The sequence below is a fragment of the Delphinus delphis genome, chromosome 9 (genome assembly GCF_949987515.2).
Source record: "Delphinus delphis chromosome 9, mDelDel1.2, whole genome shotgun sequence".
Classification (NCBI taxonomy): Eukaryota; Metazoa; Chordata; class Mammalia; order Artiodactyla; family Delphinidae; genus Delphinus; species Delphinus delphis.
Genome location: NC_082691.1, coordinates 64,451,879 through 64,468,373, shown reverse-complemented (window position 1 = coordinate 64,468,373; position 16,495 = coordinate 64,451,879). Strand labels below are relative to the sequence as shown.

General features: G+C 41.8%; 1 protein-coding gene across 1 annotated transcript in view; it reads right to left on the bottom strand.

Moving 5' to 3' along the window:
* Nucleotides 1-16,495, bottom strand: part of BMPER (BMP binding endothelial regulator) — a 262,543-nt gene that overhangs the window by 97,530 nt on the left and 148,518 nt on the right. Inside the window, exons 8-11 of the mRNA XM_060020709.1 lie at nucleotides 13,977-14,086; nucleotides 10,130-10,270; nucleotides 7,910-8,014; nucleotides 3,960-4,005 (exon numbers count right to left, since the gene is read on the bottom strand). Coding sequence (XP_059876692.1) covers nucleotides 3,960-4,005; nucleotides 7,910-8,014; nucleotides 10,130-10,270; nucleotides 13,977-14,086 — 402 coding nt within the window. The remainder of the gene's footprint in view (nucleotides 1-3,959; nucleotides 4,006-7,909; nucleotides 8,015-10,129; nucleotides 10,271-13,976; nucleotides 14,087-16,495) is intronic.

Here is a 16,495-nt window from a genome sequence, read left to right as displayed (position 1 = left end):
TTTCACACAAACCAAGTGCTATACATACAACAGACAGTGGCCTTCTTGGCCCCCAACTCATGATCCCATCACACTCAGCTCAGGGAAAGCAGGACTCGCTTTAGGCTACAGCTCATACTTTGGCAGGAAACAGCATTTGCACCAAAGCTTTATAAAGTTTGTTTAGCTCACTTCAAATATTTTACTTTAAATAAATCATCTAAACAAAATTTAATTCTTTTCAGTTGGAAAGAGAGAATGTCCCATGTTATTAAAAGACAGTAGTCCTTTTCATACTTCCTTCAGGTCTGATTTTAAAAGGACTTTTTTTTTTGATAGAATCATCATTGGCCTTTCAGACCAACCCAAAGACTACTGTACTATAAGGAATATAACAATGTTGTGCCTCAATTACTGCTTATTACCTACAAAATTATAAATTACTGTTATCACTGACTTGCAAGGAGAAGACTAAAAATGTTCTACACGTTTACTTCGAGTTTTCTCTTCACTATTCCTTTCAGAGGTCTGAAAGAGCCCGAAACACTACCAAGACAGATTAAGCCAGTCAATAAAGCAGGAATTCTGTGGGATTTTAGAAACAGACAAGGCAATGTCACTGTTGGAAACAATGCAACACTCATCTCACTGCAGATAACCAAAGTAAGTTTTAGATCTGAAGCTATGTAATCAGTCCATTTTATCTGTGTATGTATATATATATATGTATATATATATGTATATGTATATATATCTATCTAAGTATTTATTCCTGTCTCCTTCCAAAAGCGGATTGGAAGTAGTTTACACACATACATGCTAAATAATCCAAAACACATAAAGGTAGTAGACATATAAGACAAAGTCAGGAGAAAGTTTATTACTCAAGAACCACATGCTGTTAGAGATGGGGCACAAATTTATTTCTAGCTTCCTAGCAACTAAAGCAAAGATGGTTTAGTTGACGTGAATCGATCAAGATATAATATGCCTTTACAATTTTTTTCTAGGGCTAGGCAATGAAAATATAGAAATACATTCAATTAAATCCAGAGGCTTCTGCTCTGTCTTTTTTTTTTTTTCCCCCACACCGTGCAGTATGTGGGATCTTAGTTCCCCAACCAGGGATCGAACACGTGACCCCTGCAGTGAAAGCAAGGAGTTTTAACCACTGGACCACCAGGGAAGTTCCCCCACCCTGTCACTTTTTACATCAGCAAAGGTCAGCCTCACTTTACCCTCCTGCTTCATCTAATCACTGTCTTAAGAGTCAAGTTACTGTTACTAGTACCACAGGTGTTTATTTCTGGATTCACCTACACTGTTACCCCTGTTTGCAGTACCAATGCTTCTCAACCAAGGGTGATGTTGCTCCCCAGGGGACTTTTGGAAATGTCGGGAGATATTGCTGGGATGCTACTGGCATCTAGTGGGTAGAGGCCAGAGATGCTGCTAAACATCACACAATGCACAGGACAGCCTCCATCACAAAGAGTTATCTGGCCAAACTATCAGCAATCCTGAGGTTGAAAACTCTGCAGTAACTAATGGGGTATATATGTGCACGTGTGATCTTGTTTGAATGAGACAGAAATTGGTCATTTTTCTGGTTTTAGAACACACTAACCTTAGTTTGGACTTCAACCTTCGTTCGTCTGCTCTAGGAACCCATATACCAGAAGAACTGTCATAATTGACGTAGGAGGAAAAAACGAGCCCTAAGGTTTGTTCTGGATCCTGGGTATAATGACAAAGGAATTTCAAAATAGGAGGTCTTTTGGCCGCAGCTAAAGGACATTGGAATAAGTCTACCTGAATGTGCTATGAAAATCTGGGCATTGCTTAAAAAAACTGGAAGTCATCCCATCTCATAACTCGATCTGAATAAATAAACCTCTACAAATAGAATGTGTTTTACAGCATTGATGGAAGAACTGCTGGAGAGCAAGAGAGAGTAAACAGATGGAAAGAACACCAAAGGAAACTGAGACATCACCATCTGATGATATCATCTCGATCTGGACCAAGAACCACACGCCTGGGCTCTTCCCACACTGACCTGCTGGACGCAGGTGCACAGAGTCAGTGATCTCCCTGGTGCCCCTCCAGCTGGGTGGCTTCTCCCTTGCCAACTTGCCTCTCTCAGTGACAGAAGTCACAGACTCATTCACATGTACAACATTTATATTTACAATACAATGTACAACACATGTACAATAAATATTTAATATGACCAGTTACAAACTTGATTTAGTTTCGTCACGCCCATCCTTCTATGCTTCTTTTCTTTCCTTTTTGTTTTCTAATAAGCCACCAGTATTCTATATTTGGAAAGTCTAGCCCATAGTGGATAAACTAATAATGAAATGTAGCTTTCCTCTCAACGATCTCAATAATCATCCTTCTTGATTCTTGCAACATAAAGTCAGGTAATTCAAGATTTAGGCTGTTTCTGTACAAGACTGGCCATATGTTTTTATTACGCTGATAAGCAGTGTTCCTGCCTGACAGCAGTGAGATGGGCAGATGTAACCTATCTGTGTCCATGCAAATCGAAAGGGTCAGCTAGAAGATTTGAGGAGTTCATTAAAGTCTGTCTCTGCTTCAACTAGGAGGTACTTTCTAGGGAAATGCAAACATCTTCATCGACATGGATACAGAGGAAAACTTCATCAATTTAGACTCGACTCTGCTCATCCAAAAAGGAATGAAGCTGGAAGCGGCCTCCAAACCATCCCTAAACAAAATTTCCTCAGAGAGTCTCTGGGAAGATGATTAAATATAATAGTTTATACACATGTTTTAAGATCAACTGGTGTGTTAATCATAGCTAATTCTTCTTTCTGCATAATTCCGAGGCTCTACTAAGTCATACTTGGTTGGCCTCCTTTGAGTTATTTTATGTACTTCCTTACCTTTACAGAAAAATTCTTTTATTAAATCTATAATTTAATTTTCATTAATTCAGCCAGCACTTTCATCCAGTGTATAGTGTATAATTGTCTAATATCTCTCAGTCTCAAAAAATAGTGAGATATAGATATGTATGTGTATATATATAGTAATATATGTATATATGGTAATATATACAACGAACCTATGCATCCATTGTCTAAATGGGAACGCTTGTTCCCATGTGAAAGCTGCTTTTCAACTGTCATCAAAGCCCACTTCTCTAAGCCTAAATGGCTCAAAAATACCTTCTAATAGACTCCATGGCTTGGTTAATCCTGCTTATCATACTAATTTGACAGTGACATTATGAATACTACTCCTTTAACAAAACACTTCAGAAAGCTATCTTGAAAGCATATGAATGTGAGGGGACTAACACAGTGGTTTGCTAATAGATGTGGGCATGCCTACATGTGGGGATGACATTAAATCTGTTGCTATGCTCTCTGTACAGTCCCAGATGGCTTTCAGAATAAGCCATGTTAGAGAGAACCTTCAACAGCTCAGTAAAAAATAACAGGATGGCCAAACCACTGCCAACCTAATGAACTCTTGTTTTCTCTCTACCAACAGCAACAGGGGATGTGCCCAAGAGAAAGGGCAAAACGGTGGGGGTGAGGGAGGAAGAAGGGCAGCTGTTTGGCTTCATAATGATAGAAGGAAAATCTCTCCTAGATTAAATATAATGTTTGGTTTTACTGGATATCATTATCTTAGCCGCTATGACTGCAAATGCTATTAGCAGTTAAAAGGCACATGAAGTTATCTGGTCCTTCCTAAAACCTCATCAGACCGTTTGTCTTCTAAATTTCTCAGAGCAACAAATTCCAGCGGAAACATCTACATTTGTCTCAGTTGTACTTCTGTTCGAGGATTACCATTGACTTAAATTGTCTGTAGAAAGGTGAGATGATCCCAACCTAGACCTACAGAACTAAAATAGGCTGAAAACTTACACCACCATTTTCCTTGTTGCACTATAAAATGCAAAATAAATATTAATAGCATATTTTTAACAAACTTACTTTCAGTGCAAATAGGACAGCATCCTTTCCTGTTGAGAATTTTACCCTAATCAAGAGAAAAACAAATAAGATTTCAGTGTTAAGAAACAGGGTCTGCTGAGGACAAAATTCTTTTTTAAATCTAATACCAGACAAACCAATGAAATCAGTCCCAGCTGTATTTGAACTCAATGCCCAGATGGTGATGATGGTGGTAAAAATGAAGTTTCAAGTATCAGGTTCTATGGCCAGGCAGAGTCATTCAGAAAGCTTTCCTGTTTTTATCCTCTGAGAAATACAATATCTAAAGGCCTCATTGGTGTGATTTTTCTCACATGGAGCGAAGATGGAGACAGTCTGGATTCCACCTTTTCACTGATACCCAAATCTAGCCCTCTAGAGACCAAGTACACACACATAGAAATGGGAATTGGCTGTCAAGCTATCAATCCATGCAAGGCCTTCATTCTGTCTTTGCTTATTGGAAGGGCCCAAAAATAAACAGTAACCCAAGCTTGGGCCTATGCATATGAACAATATCTGTGCTACGGATCAAATTCAGTCTGATTTCTTCTTTCAGAAAGCAGTATGCTATCCCTGTTAAGTCACTATTATGTAGTCAAAGCCAATGAGGCTGAGGGTTTTGAAATCCTGAGTAATTTTCCATTACCTTTCTGGAAAGACAGTGTAATCTCCTCTACTGCATTTCTTTCAATTTTTTGTTGATACTTGACATTTAAAGGAAGAAGCATATTCTCAGGACCCTTATCAGAGAATGGATCTTTCTTATCTCTGACTCAGTGGAATCACAGGGAAAAAGAAATGTGGAAGAGGATTAACATTTAGGAAGCACATGCTATGGAACAAACATCCTACTAGATATTTCCCCTAGGTTATCTAACATCAGGTTAATTGTAAGGATTTTATAAGTTAATATTAAGGACATATTAGGGTTTAATTAATATTAGGTTATTATAATCTGTGTTATTAAGATGCACAAGAATTTTATGAGCTGAGCATTTTCCTTCTTACAGATGAAGAAATTGATGTCACGCAATACAAGGGTCGTAGGACCCAGAATCAAACCTGATTTTGTGTGACTTTATAGGCCACGTTCTTTCCACTTCAGATTTTTTTTTTTTCTTTTTTTGTGGTACGCGGGCCTCTCACTGTTCTGGCCTCTCCCGTTGCGGTGCACAGGCTCCGGACGCGCAGGCTCAGCGGCCATGGCTCACGGGCCCAGCTGCTCCGCGGCATGTGGGATCTTCCCGGACCGGGGCACGAACCCGTGTCCCCTGCATCGGCAGGCGGACTCTCAACCACTGCGCCACCAGGGAAGCCCTTTCCACTCCAGATTTTTAAGATGAGAGAGGTCTCATCTTAATCTTTAAGAGAACTTAACATTTATTTGGTATCTGCTATACAGTAGAAAGAATGTTATACGTTCTTCTTACTTTATCTCATGTATGCTTCACAACAACCCTCTAAATATAGATGCCCCTTTCCCATCTTTATAGGAAACTAAGGAAACAGACCACAGAGAGGTGGCCCAAGACTTCTGTCAAGGCCACACACTGGTTTACTACCTGTCAATTGCATCAGGAATAGATTTAGGTGCTTAAAAAAAATCATACTAACCAAAAATAAACCAAGACACTAGTTGATTATTGAAGAATTAGAACCATGTCTGATTCATTTTTGCATCAGTTAAGCCTTAAAAGGTACATTAAAGACTATGACAAGTTTGAATGAGACTTAAAACTGGCAGCCCTCCCATGGCTGGGGCACCATGACAATTTTATGGCCAAGAGCTCTCTTATCTGTTTCTATTTGGCACAGAGGTCTCCTTCGGCTTCTCGTGACTGAAAACAGTTGAGGACAAAGCCAGAGGAGGTTGGCTCAGGCTGATGGAATGATAGTACCAGAGGGTGGCATCAGGTACGCTAACAGAACGGAGCAGAGCTGTATAAACCAAGTCCTCAACAAAGGGTGACTATGATTCCCTACATCTGCACCTCGACAGAAACAGCCAGCTCCCTTCTTCAGGAAGTGAGAATGGGGCTGGTCAGATCACTAAATTAGGCAGGGAATAAATCAAGTGCAAGCTATGAAGTCTGCGCTCCTGAGTTACATGTAACTCGCTGTGGAACTCTGGACCCGCTGTGACCTCATCAGTAAGAAGGGTCTAGTAACAACACCCACCTCGGAGGGGTGGTCTCAGCAATAAACAAGATTGGTCCTGTGACTACAGAGAAAGTTTCAGTACATATTAACACTGATGAGATGACAGTGTCATAACGACCTTGTCCCCAGTGGAACCCTCAGTCCCTCTCAAAAAAGGCACTCCTTTGCCCCTGGGGGACTGTCAGGGAGGGAATCCAACCACAAAATTCTTTTTCAACAAGGCACGCATACTTCTGGAAAAAGAGATGTGTAGTAGCCAGGAAGGACAGAGCAGGAATACAGTCTGCTTCTCCAGAAAATTTTCTTTTAATTTCCCCAGGCAATGCAGGGGAGGGGAAGTAAGTGTTTAACAGGATTTCCATGGTAGAACTAAGTTATCTTCCAAAGTGCTTGTGCTGGCCCCTGAGGAGGGAAAGTATGAACCAGAGGAATGGTTGGAAAAATGCCTAAACAGAAAGGTAAGCCCTGGGGCAGGAGCCGGGCACTGCCTGATGGGCTCTGACAAGCCGAGGAGGGGTGAGGCGGGAACAGGCCCGCCTGGAGGGACGGATGCTCCTGGCCCAAATACGGTCCACAAAGAAGAGACACTAATGAGATGCTGGTGACTGAAAGAGCGTTGACCTCCCCATGGCAAGAGGACAATGAAAACCATCACGCCTGCAGCACAGCCCTCTGTTTTTGTCTTGTAGAATAAGGAAGCCCATTATTACTAACATGTGCTGCCAGAGTTCATTAGCAGCAAGGGTTCCCCGAGGACGGGCAGAGATGATGTGATCCCATTTTTCCCAATGAATATTTATAAGCAGACCATGCTCAAGTCTCCTTATTGTATCTCCTGGTTTTTTTTTTTTTTTTTTTTTATAGGAGGTTTTCAGTTTTATGTCTGAGGCTTTTTAAAGCAAGACTAATTAGGGTTTTTTTTTTCTGCCCCTTTTATTCAGTTGTGCAATAGCAACAGCTGTTGTTTTTTTGTGCCTCATTTGGCCCTCAAGTAAAAACAGCAACTTTTTGTTTATAATAATAACAGATGTGAATAAAATTAAAAGCTGTCTCTAACAGAGAAGGGAAGACATGTCCTGAATATATGGATGTATTTTTTCATTCACTGGACGGTATTGAATAGGCTTGACATTTTCCCAAAATGCATAAAACCTTGAAAGGTTTCAAGTTGCTGAGGTGAATTCAATGAAGCTCATGCTTTGGAAGATAATGGTTGCTTTATTCAGTGTGCTGGAACTGTGGGTCTCTGAAAAGAGATATTTCCATAAGGACGCTATTTCCATTTGGGGCTACAACAGAGGCCAGGGTTAGAGAGGGAAAACTTCAGTAAAGGGGCTGGAGGGTACTGCTGGGCAGGTGAAACCCCTTGGGAAATTTACTAACAAACAACCACATATTCCTTTGAATGGTTAATGGGAAGAAAATTCTGATTTGAGAAGAGAGAGAGAAAGGAGGAAAATGCAAAGGACGGTTATGATGTTCAACAGAAAACCCAGCAAAAGAAACAAGGGAGCAGATCAAACAGGAGTTGGAGACATTGAAACAAAGTACTGGGAGAGGTCCGTAAGAAATGGAGCAAGGTAAGAGCTATTGTCCCGCTGGGCTACAATCTGAGTGGGAACCATAAAAGCAGAGGAGCAAGCTTTGCAAGGGACATGTGGCTGTTTGCGAACTTGGCAATTTTGGAGGATCTGGATTTTGTGTTCAGAAGGTGGTAGGTGACCATGCCACACACAGGATGGTTCTCAAGATGCTCAGGTAGAGAGAAAGTCAACCTGCACACATACCTGAGGGCAACTGCTGATGGGAACGCACTGCTTCTTGCGACACTCTGTCTTGCCTTTCACACAAGCACAGATGGTGCAGTTGACAGAGGACCACATCTCTCCATCCTACAGGAGAGAGCACAGGATTCTGCTATCAGCTGGAGGCTGATGGGAGCTAATCCAGCAGGCTGGAATTTGTCTGTCAAGGAAAGCATTTCTTACCCTGAGTGATGGATGCCATCATTAGACTAAATTACTCTGAGGTGTTCATCTACATCTAACTGATTTGATAGAAAGATTAGATTGGAGGGTGTGTGTGTGTATGTGTGCATTTCCCCTCCAGGATATAAAAAGAATTCTCGTACATCTAACCAAGTCATATTTGCATCTTGCACCTCCTACATTGTTTACTTAGCTTCACCCTGGGAGACAAACAAGAGCTTTCATACATGATGCAACCACAAGGGTCTAATTTTTCCATCTCATAGGACTGAAATGTTTAAGCTGTCCCAGATGCCAGCAGTTAACTGAGATGTCCGCAGGTGGTTAGTTTATTCCCAGACGTGACATGGTTCTGGCCCACACAGGGCACGAACATGCGAAGAACAGAGGCTAATTCATATGACTCCCATTGCCAGGAGGACACCTGACCCGTAAGCCGTCTGAAAATGTGGAGCCCAGACAGAAAATTCCAAGAGCCATTTGTCCCATGTCCCTGCCTGTCTGATACTCTCCTCCCAAAAAGCTGGGTAGCACTTTGGGACACATTTTCTAGTCCAGAAAGGGCTGTTTGAGGAATTTCTTTGACTCACTGGATTTATAATTGGCAATTGCCGAATGCCCAGTCACAAAAACCCTGCACCTCTGGAGAACATGCAGGAATGTGCATCCTTGTTTGTGAGAAAGGAGATTACAGGCAAAGCAAGGATTCCTTTCTGGACTTATGGATCTAAGCGGCAAATTTGAGTAAAAACAGAAAAACTAGCCCAGATCTTTGATGTTGACTCTTTCCCTTTCTCTTCCTTCTCGTTTTTTGAAGGTATTTTAAGGACTACCTACTCTCCAGTGCCTTTTATTTCTCTGACTGAGTCTGTCTCCAAGAGCATCTGACTACTGCAAATTCTCTGAGTGCACATTTCTAGGACTCTGTAAATTACTTCAGGCCTTGTCTACTTATATGAAAGGACCTTTCTGCGAGGAGCCTGGAAAGCACTTTGCACACAAAACTGTCATCAGAGTGAGCCTACTGCATCTGGAGGCTCTGGAGACAGAGGAAGGCTTTGTGTAAAGTGGACACGTGAGTGGCTCTGGAAGCCTGGTGTAACCACAACACACACACACGACGGCCTTCCCTTAGGCATGACACATCAGGGCTTCTTACAGATGCCGTAAGGATCAAGACTCTCCCTCCACCTCTGTAATAGGAAGTCTAGCTAGGTGCAGCAGGCCTGAGGTGCCTCTGTCTCTGACTTGATTCTGAGGGTCTCGATTCTCATGGTATCCTGAGATGATGCCTTCAGATACAGAGAGACTCCCTCCACTAGTCTGTTTTCTGGGGAAAACAGACTAGATGGGAAGCACTTTGGACAAAGCCAACAATCTTCATCCAGACGTTTAAACGGTGGCTGCACAACTTCCCACCCGGGCTGTTAGAAAACGACGTAAAACATACCTGAGATGGGCAGCAGACAGCCCTTCTAGCTCGGCCGGGGCAGAGCTCTCACCTTTACTCACCTGCTCTGCTGGCCACATACCCTGTGAACATCCTCACCCAAACATCTTCCAAATGAGAAAATCTCTCTTCGAAAAACTAATTTAAGTGGAAAAGTTCTAAAAGAATCAGGGTCTTGGCAAGGAGCACTGAGCATCTCCAACTGCCGGAGATGCCCCTGGGCATTTGGGTACCCGCAGCTGTACCATCCAGGGACATCCTCAGCTCAGCCCCAGCCACTGGCCACCACATTTGGAAAGGGGAATAATGTTTTACAGGTTTAAAGTATTTTATAAAGCAAAAGTAAAGCCAAAGAAAAACACATTTTCAAACAGTTGCTTCTCTGTCCCTGTGTGTCCTTGATTCTAAATACATATGTATATATAATATTGTAATATAAATAAGTACATTTATACACATACACACATGTATATATACAAAAGATGGAATACTGCAATCTGCATTTTGTCAGGAGCTTTTTACCACTCAGTATCGTACAACAGTTCCCATGAGCTTGGCTCGTGACATACCCGGAAAATCTTGTTTCCAAACTTGCACACTTTGATGTCTTCCAGGGGCACTCGTAGAAGGCACTCCTCACAACAGACCTCCTCGCCTTTGCTGCATCCACCAGGGTGGGAGCACTTCTTCTTACACACTACAGTAGAGTCCTGGGGGCCCAAAGGCAAACTGGACATTAAAAACGATTTCCACCTCTACCAAACATCCTACCTCGCCTTCCTTTAACAACCCACAACTAACTGCTTTAAAACATATCTTGAAGATACCATATGTTAATTTGTTGCCATAAATCTTTCATTCACTTCAAAATGTTATTTGCTGACTTAGTATCTGGACCAGAAGAAGAAGAAGCTATGTGACATGTGCTCCCCACCTTCCAAGGGTTTATCATTTAATGCTCAAGAGACTGATGATTCTGCTAGAGCCAATGTGTGGCAAGAAGCCCTGGGTCACTGTGGGCCAACAAGCTTCCTTCTTTCTTCCTACCCTTTTCCTCTTTTGCAGCCTTCATTAACTGTGCTCCTTCTGTTCTCCTCCATGGCTTTATGACACCTTCTAGAAGTTTAGTGTAAAGGTTTAGCGTACCTTTGATCAAAGAGTAAAAATTTAGAGCTCATGTTCCATGTCAAGATGAAATTCCTTACTGTGTTCTACGTTCACAAAGGAACCAAATAAGCAGTTCCAAAGCTGGGCCTGGGTTCTAGGGCTCTTCCATAAACTGTGTGACCTTAAATGAGGCCACTTAAACCCTGAGGGTGACAAAGTTTATATCTGTAAAGTAAAGGGGCATGGCTTGATTTCTAAAGGAGCAGCATTCTATGAACAAAATAGCCAAGTAAATTGTGCCTGCTTATTCACTCAACAAAGCATGGAAGAAACGTTCAGAGCAACTGAAAAAAGTAGATTTCTCCAGTTCCCCAGCCAACAAGCTGCAATTTCTGGAGTAGACTGTCAGGTGGAATGACTGTAAGAGCAAAACATTTATGTAACTTATCAGAAGTCAAGATGGAAGAAAGAAGTGCCCCAGGGTAGATGGGCAATGCCCTCAAAGTGTTGAGTTAGTGTGAGCCAACAGCAGGGAAATGAGAGACTAAACCCCTCTCCGAAACCTAGACCCTATTAGTAAGCTTGGAGAGATGACTCACTTCTGAGCATGGCATACAGATAGGTTGTGTAAGTCAACAGATGTAACTTCTATAGCTCCTACGTTAATTCTATGACTTCAAGAGGCACTTCTGGTACCACCTACTATACTCCCACTAACTCATCCACTTAAAATTAATATGACAATGAGATGATCCTTCACAAAAAAAGGCATTTATTATTCTTTATTTTTAAGGTTCCAACCACATCATACAGTGAATAGGATGTAGAGTTGAACAAGACCAGGGTAGAATGCCAGTTCATTTATTGTGTGTTATCTTGTGCAAATCCATCTCCCTGAGCCTCAGATTCCTCATCTTCAAAATGGAGATGATAATACCTACTTCTCAGGTTTATTGTGCAGTTTAAATGAAATATGTAAAGTACTTGGCACAGTATCTGGCGCATAGAAATTATTATAAGTCAACTCATAAATTGGAAAAAAATCCTTTGTCAAACTGTATGTCTTGATTTCAAGTTTGAAAAACAAGGGCACTCACTAGCTCTCAAATAATGCATACTTCATGGTAGATTTCCCAAACTTTCATTAAATATACACCCACACCCCCCCACACACACACACAAACACACACACAGTACCCATTAGCTCATTGCCTGGCACTGGGTTAAGCAATGAGAATACAGAGATGGATGATGTGCTCTGTCTTCAAGGAACTCACGAAGAGGAGAGATAACCATCTAAACAAAGACTGCAGTATAATGTGGTAAACAGAACTAGTAAAGGTGTAGGGGTAGTAGAGAAGATGGAACAATTACCAATCTAGGTGGGTCAGGAAAGCCTCACTAAAGGAGGTGACACCTGAGATGGGCTGCTGTGGATGAAGAGGAGTTTGCTAATCAAATTTAAAGAAGATGAGGACACAGCAGGCAGAAGAATCCTTAAATCTGAAGGCATGGAGACCTGAAACCATACTGTGTTCAGAGAACTATTTCCTGTACCTGTCATGGCATTGGATGGGGATGCCAGAGAGGGAGGCTCTAAACAGATAAAAAACAATACTGATCATCCCAAATGATTGCAGCCTGATTCTTCAAGCATCCAATTTCCCAGAAATGACAGTGAACTCATACTCTGATAAAAACATCTTGAAGGAATGGTTATACTTCTTTTGAGTACTGGGACATATTGCCTAATCATCTCTCAAAGAATCTCTTAAAGAATGAGACCCAAGGGACTTCCCTGGTGTGTGGTACAGTGGTTAAGAATCCACCTGCCAATACAGGGGACACGGCTTCGAGCCCTGGGCTGGGAAGATCCCACATGCTGTGGAGCAACTAAGTCCGTGCGCCACAACTACTGAGCCTGCACTTTGGAGCCCGCGTGCCACAACTACTGAAGCCCACGTACCTAGAGCCCGTGCTCCGCAAGAAGAGAAGCCGCCGCAATGAGAAGCCCGTGCACCGCAACAAAGAGTAGCCTCTGCTTGCTGCAACTAGAGAAAGCTCACGCCCAGCAACAAAGACCCAAAACTAAACAAATAATGAATTTATTTAAAAAAAAAAAAAGACAAAAAATAGAATGAGACCCAAAATATTGCAAGCGTAACTAATTTCCATTCCTGGGATGCCTGGCTTTCCAGTAATCAAGAGAATTGGAAATGTGATGTGTTTCATCGAAGGCTCAGTATCCCCAAGAGGAAGCTATGAAATTCCTGGAGAGAAAGAGAAGTCCTGAGGATGGAGGCCAAGGCGGAAGGAGTGGCTATATGTTTAGCACAGGATAATACAAACTACCGGAGAGAGGACGGAGCCTCAGGAAGGTAGTCCTGGGCTTCAGAATTACGCACTGTTCAGTGCCAGGGAACAGACAGTTCAGACCTTACTGGGCCACCTCCCTGACGGAGTGCATGCTACTTAACAAAGCATGCCTCAAGTAACCAGGAACTTCTGAACTCTAATCCCAGCTACTGACTCATAGTTGACATTGAGAAAAGCTCCTCTTTCCCTCTATAGCCCTCTGGCTATTAAAAACAAAACAGCAACTATCACCATCAAAATGTATTACTCTAAACTCGTGTCACATAGATGTTTGGGTTAACTCACTAATGAATGATCCTAAAGTCCTCCATATAAATGATTTTCTCGGTTTCAGAAATAAATCACCACATAAACATAGCCTAGAAACGTGTGATATGTATCCCTTTAAATTTCTGAAGCTGTGGAATTCTTTCTTTACCAGTCACTAGACTTGTGGTTGCCTTTTGAGAAAAGTGTGCAATGACTCAAGTAAGAAATGGTACAACGAACAACACATAAATACTCTCTTCCCAAGCTACCAGGTTTATTTTTATGATAAACTGTGAATCCATGCCTTTCTTTTCTCTTGAATGTGATTAAAGCCATTTTTATTGCCAGGTGCATCAGAGAATTCATCTTGAATAACTAGAGCCAGAGAACATTGCCATGTGCATTTGTCTGATTTTTTTAGAAAGTCCTTCAGGAAGGACAGCCGCTAAGAGTTTAATTCTCACCACCAGGAGCTAACTTACTGGTCCTGGGAAGATGACAGTGAGTTGTAATTTGGGTCCTATGTTTGAACATTCTTGTGACCTTGAAGTAAGATTTTACTCATAAAGTGACATCAATAATGCCTCCTTCCCATAATTAACACATTATCATGTTTGGCTATGTTAACACTAAAAACCAAAAATGCTATCAGTGTTGGACCACAGCCCCTCAGAACCTCCTTACCCTGCAGGTACATGCAGTGCAGTTATCATAGAGAAAAGAGGATCCATTGTCATAAACATCACTGCGAAAGAGGCAGCTTCCAAACGGGAGGTCAAATACTTTCCTCTGACCTAGAGGGAAGCAATGGCATAGCGTTAGCAAGACAGAAGCCAGGTATGTCCCACTTCATCATCAGCAATTACATCACAGGAGTGTTAAACATTCTCACAAGACCAGCTATTTTGGTGCACAAAAACAGAGCCTTGGGTCAGATGTTCCCAGGGGATCCCCAGGAGTCATGACTTTAGAGAGTTTTTGCTAAAGAGACTTTAATTCCACACTGAATCCTTTAAGTTCAACAAATCTTTATTACGAGTTCATCATAGTGAAGCAGGATGACTAAGACATTCTATCCTGACAGAGCTCAGTCTACTGGGGAAATACACCCACAAAAGATGATTTCAATACAGCAAGATGGTCAGCTCTGGAAAGAAGCCAATCTGGGAACTGTGGGGACAGGGAGGGAAAGAAGACTTCTTGGAGGATGTGATGCCTGAGCTGTATCTGAAAGAATAAATAAAATTATCCAGAAAGTGGGTATTGGCAGGGAAGAGGCAGGAGAAGTCAAGATATCCCAGGAAGGACTAGGATGAGGAAAAAGAACTAATGAGATAGCATCTCAGTTGAAGAAATGATAAGTCCATTGGCATGAAGGGTGACGCTAACTCAAAGAGCACAGAGAGGCAGACTCCAACTCCCCCAGGGTCCAACCTTCCACAGGCATCACACCGCTTGTAGAATTACCTTGGTTTTCCCTGATGTGAGGATTTGACTGGGGACCCAAAGGACCAAAAGAGCAACCCCGAATAAAGGGTACAATTCAATATCCTCCTTTCTTTCAGTATTTGAGTCTCTACTCCTTGGATCACATAAAACATCCCTGAAATATTACTTCAATTAAGGACTAAGTTGAGAAGTCAAAGATTAATCATCACTCATCAGATTTATACCCACACTCTTCCTGTAAAAAGGTTAAAAGAAATCTCTATTTATTAGGAGGCCCAATGAAATGCTGAAATACTTATAAGCACATGCTAAATGCTATTCTCAGAATTAGAATTGTTCAAATCAGAGAGCTATTTCTGTCTTTTAAGAATTAAAAATAGCTCTGCTTCAATTGAGTATTTTTTCCAAATTGTGATAACCTGGTTTGCCTTTTTCCTATCTTTTATAGATGGTTGGACTGGTGGATTGATACATCAGTAAACTGCTGAACAAAAAGACTCTTCAACGAGTTTATCCCCCTGAACAAATGTGACCAATGGCTTGAATTATCCCTCTAGAAAATGTAAATTTTACCTAAAAATATTGGTGTAAAGCTCTTAGCACGGAGCCTGGTACTCGTTAAACACACCCAATAAGTGGCAGATGATAAGTGTTATCATTATTAGAGGTGGTATAATTCAAATACGATCTTGGGCTGTGTCACCCCAAGAGGTGCACTGGGGGACTTCCCCAGCGGTCCAGTGGTTAAGACTCCACATTTCCACTGCAGAGAGCACGCACGGGTTCAGTCCCTGGTCAGGGAACTAAGATCCCGCATGCGGCTCAGCGCAGCCAGAAACAAATAAATAAATAAGAGGTGCACTGGGTACTCTGTGTACACAAACCTCTGATGAGGCTATCATTGAAAACCAGAAAAGAGAGGAAAAGAATGTTGTCATACAAAAGGCAGAGGTATGTTGTGTGAATGAACCTTGGTCAAGGGAGAATTGAACAGCAAATCAGTGTCCAACAAGCCGAAAGTCTAATTAGTCTAACATGCACCTAGTAAGCATCCCTGTGTTTCCTTTTTTTCCTTTCTGTCTTCTGTTGTGTGGGTATGTTTCTTTTTACTTTCAAAAAACATACAATCTTACTTTAATCCCAAAGTCATCATGGCTCAAAATAAGATAAAACATTCAAAAGAATGGTTCAGAGACTCCATGCATAGCCTAATTTAAGCCATTTCCACATTGTTCTGCAGGGGCCTAGCCCAACTGTAAAAGGTCTCATTTGGAAGAATTATGACTTTCAAGTTTCCTAAGACTTGACGTTCCTTTTGTAGTCTGTCTTGTGACCACGGACAGAAAAATCTGCATTCAATACAACAGCCATTGTTCATGTGAGAAACCTCTGACTTGACTCAGAATATCCGCGATACCAGCTTCAAAGCATCAATCAAGCCTACTTATCTTCAAGGCCAGGCCCCAAACGACACCTCCTCTGTGGTGACTTTCCCACTTAGACAGGACACTGCTTCCACCATGACCCACAGCATGAGAATTTCAACAACAGCGAACTGGCTAACTCTATCCCAGGGGCACAAGAACACGCTGGCAACCCAAGAAGCACACAAATCAGTGGAAATGCCTTTAGTCAGCCATGTCTAAACAATTCTGCTTTGTTCTTAGAATACCTTTGTATTTACTTTAAAAGTAGGGGTGTGTGTGTGTGTGTGTGTGTGTACACAGCAGGAAGGCAAACATTGTTAGATGAAG